Genomic DNA, 3,049 nt, shown 5'->3' on the forward strand with positions numbered 1-3,049 from the left:
TGTGTTAGCTGAATTCGCACACAATCTTCATTCATTGATGACTGTTTTTCGTTCAGTTATTGATTGTGTAATATAGCATGCCACCAGTAAAGCATGAGGCAGTGGGTGTAGTAGTAGTGTAGGTGAGAACATTAACGGAGTAGCTGCAACATTCTACCTTAGTGGATGTCTTCTTACTGCCGTCTGCCATTCCTTAGACTACTGCTGTTGCTGGAACCGGCTGTCTGCTACTACAGGAAGAAGATCGTGGCAAGTTACACTTTGAAAGCAGCAGACAGCTTTTTTTCCTTCCTTTCTCTCTCTTTATTTCGTTCTCCTTCTCTTCTCTCTCTTATTTTCTTCTTCCCTATCTGTCAGCTTGTCTCTCTTTTGTTTTGTTTCATTTAAAAACCAGCATCAATCATATATCATATCTGATGGAATGTCAAAAAATTTCCCTTTGCCTCATTGTTCTAGTGTCACCTCTCTATAGTGTTGACTATGAATTTCATAAGGAAACCAACAAGTCTCTCCATGAGTGAAACGAAATACATCTAACAAGTAAATAAAATATGCAGTCACACTTCCTCTACTTTCATTTTCACTTTCCACTGGGAGTTATCATGCTGTTACCCACTTGGGTACAATAGACAGATGCACTAGACGCACATTTCTTCTGGCGGCAGCATTTCATCTTGTTAAAAATAGTATGTTAGGGTCAGATGTCAAGTTATATTAGCACCATCTATGATAACAGTCCACTGACAGCTGAACCTCAGCAGCAATCTGGTGCTCCTCATGGACACAACTGGATCTAGGCATTTACCACTGGTCATCTATACAATTTCACACTGGCCCACATATCTTCCCACACTCTACAAACTTGCATATCCCTATTTTAGTTATCTCCATGCTGAAGTGTGGTCCACTGTTCTTCTACCAGGCATGGCATGTTTTCAGTTTAGATGTTTGTCGTTTACTTACCCATGGAGGGATATTTTCCACTGGTTAACTAAGGCTCTATCACGTCTTAGAAACAACACAACGCTACAGGTTAGTATACCTTCATGCTTCTTCTTTTACACCTTTTTCTTTCTTTTACCTTCATCCTTTGACACTTCCCTTTATTATCAATTTTTTTTTATTGATTTGATTATAATCTTTGTCACTTCTTCCCCCCACTACGTAATATAAAACATCAACAAGAAAATAAGTAAATTTCAAACAAATATCAAAAAATATTGTACTGTCTTCTCAAACTTCATGTAATGAAAAAAAGTAGAGTTAGACACTATTATGTCATTAGGAAATAATTTCATACTTTTTAATGAAGTTTATGAAACTTGGTTCTCTATTATGCTTCATTCATTTCTTCCTTTCTGCTTTCATTGTTATAAAACTTACGTTAAACATAAAATTCTATATACTTTACTACAATCCCATTTCTTTGAATATCTCGATTTTAATCAATAAAGCAATATGTGTGTGTGTGTGTGTATGTGTGTGTGTATGTGTGTGTGTATGTGTGTGTGTGTGTATGTATATATGGATGTATGTATATACATTCATATTATATATATATATTTATGTATATATGCATATGTATACACATTATATATATAATATATGTATGTGTATATATTATATTATATATATATATATATATATATATACAAATAAATTCTAAAGTTACCTGTTCCAGAACATAGTAGCGCTACTTTCAGTAAAGTATGAAAACTTAACATAAACATGTTTTATTAAAGCATAGAATTGAATCAACAAAAGTAATATTGTCAGAGTCAATATTTGATACGTACATACATGCATACATATAATTATACATACATACGCACACACACATATATATATATAATTAAACACACACACACACACACATAATATACACGTACGTATGTATGCATGTATGTATGTATGTATGTATGTATGTCAATATACTTATGTAGACGTGTTTGATGTATGTATATTTCCAACTCATTATTCATACTAGTTTGCTGTCACATTCATGTGTCGATCTTCAACTCAAGACAATGTACTCCCTCACAGTGGAGGTGTATAAGAACTTCTGTCGAGTCACATTCACTTCGTTGTATTATGTAGACCTTCAAATGAACCCAAGTCACGTGGCATATTTCACCTCTGTGTGAACACCTACAATTATAGATACACACACCTGTGTACTTTCATACGCTCAGTAGCTATACCTTGTCTCATATATATATGCTCAGTTTTGTATTGTATACAAACACACACACACACACACACACACACACACATATATATGTATGTATATGTATGTATATATATATATATATATATGTGTGTGTGTGTGTATATATATATATATGTATATATGTATATGTGTATGTGTATATATTTTTGTGTATGTATGTATTTATAAATACACACACATTGTGTGTGGTGTATACACACACATGCACACACACACACACACACACACACACACACTCACCTCCACCATTCTTCAGGAGTTACTTTGAAGAAGACATGATCATCAGATCTAAGTAGCCAGTCACATTTATCTGATCACATGAAAGAAATTGCCTTTCATGTGTATTGTGTTTTCCAATCAACATAGATCGATTATAAAAAAAATGTAACAAACAATATACGTACACACACACAGACACAGACACAGACACGAAGACAGACACATGCACTCACACTTAGTCACAAACGTATGAGTTGTAGGTACATGCTGTCATACATATGTTCATGTATATATATACATCCTTCAAATATAACTTCATCCACACATACATCCTCAAACATTACATGAAAGATGTATACTTAAAGTCATCCGTTCATCCATTCATTCTTTCAGATATCCATCCTACATATGCATATATATATATATATATATTCACACACATGTGAATAGACATAAACACATGCATACACACACACATACTTGTGAGTACACATATGACATATATGTACACAGTCATCCATCTGTTACAAACACTTATATATGTGTGCATGGCCAGTTGCGTATATATATATATATATATATATATATATATATATATAC

The 3,049-nt window shown here is 33.4% G+C and overlaps 1 protein-coding gene across 10 annotated transcripts in view; it reads left to right on the plus strand.

Annotated features, from left to right (window-relative positions):
• Positions 1–240: 240 nt before the first annotated feature.
• Positions 241–3,049, plus strand: part of LOC106882633 (tensin-1) — an 835,201-nt gene continuing 832,392 nt past the window's right edge. For 4 of the 10 annotated variants that reach the window (XM_052970114.1, XM_052970115.1, XM_052970121.1 and 1 more), the window contains exon 1: positions 242–1,032. In XM_052970114.1, the coding sequence (XP_052826074.1) occupies positions 778–1,032 (255 nt within the window). In that variant the 5' untranslated portion in view covers positions 242–777. Of the gene's footprint in view, positions 1,033–3,049 lie in introns of all 10 variants that reach the window. The other 6 variants (XM_052970124.1, XM_052970125.1, XM_052970116.1 and 3 more) reach the window with 5 other exon arrangements.

The sequence above is a fragment of the Octopus bimaculoides genome, chromosome 8 (assembly GCF_001194135.2).
Source record: "Octopus bimaculoides isolate UCB-OBI-ISO-001 chromosome 8, ASM119413v2, whole genome shotgun sequence".
NCBI classification, from domain to species: Eukaryota; Metazoa; Mollusca; class Cephalopoda; order Octopoda; family Octopodidae; genus Octopus; species Octopus bimaculoides.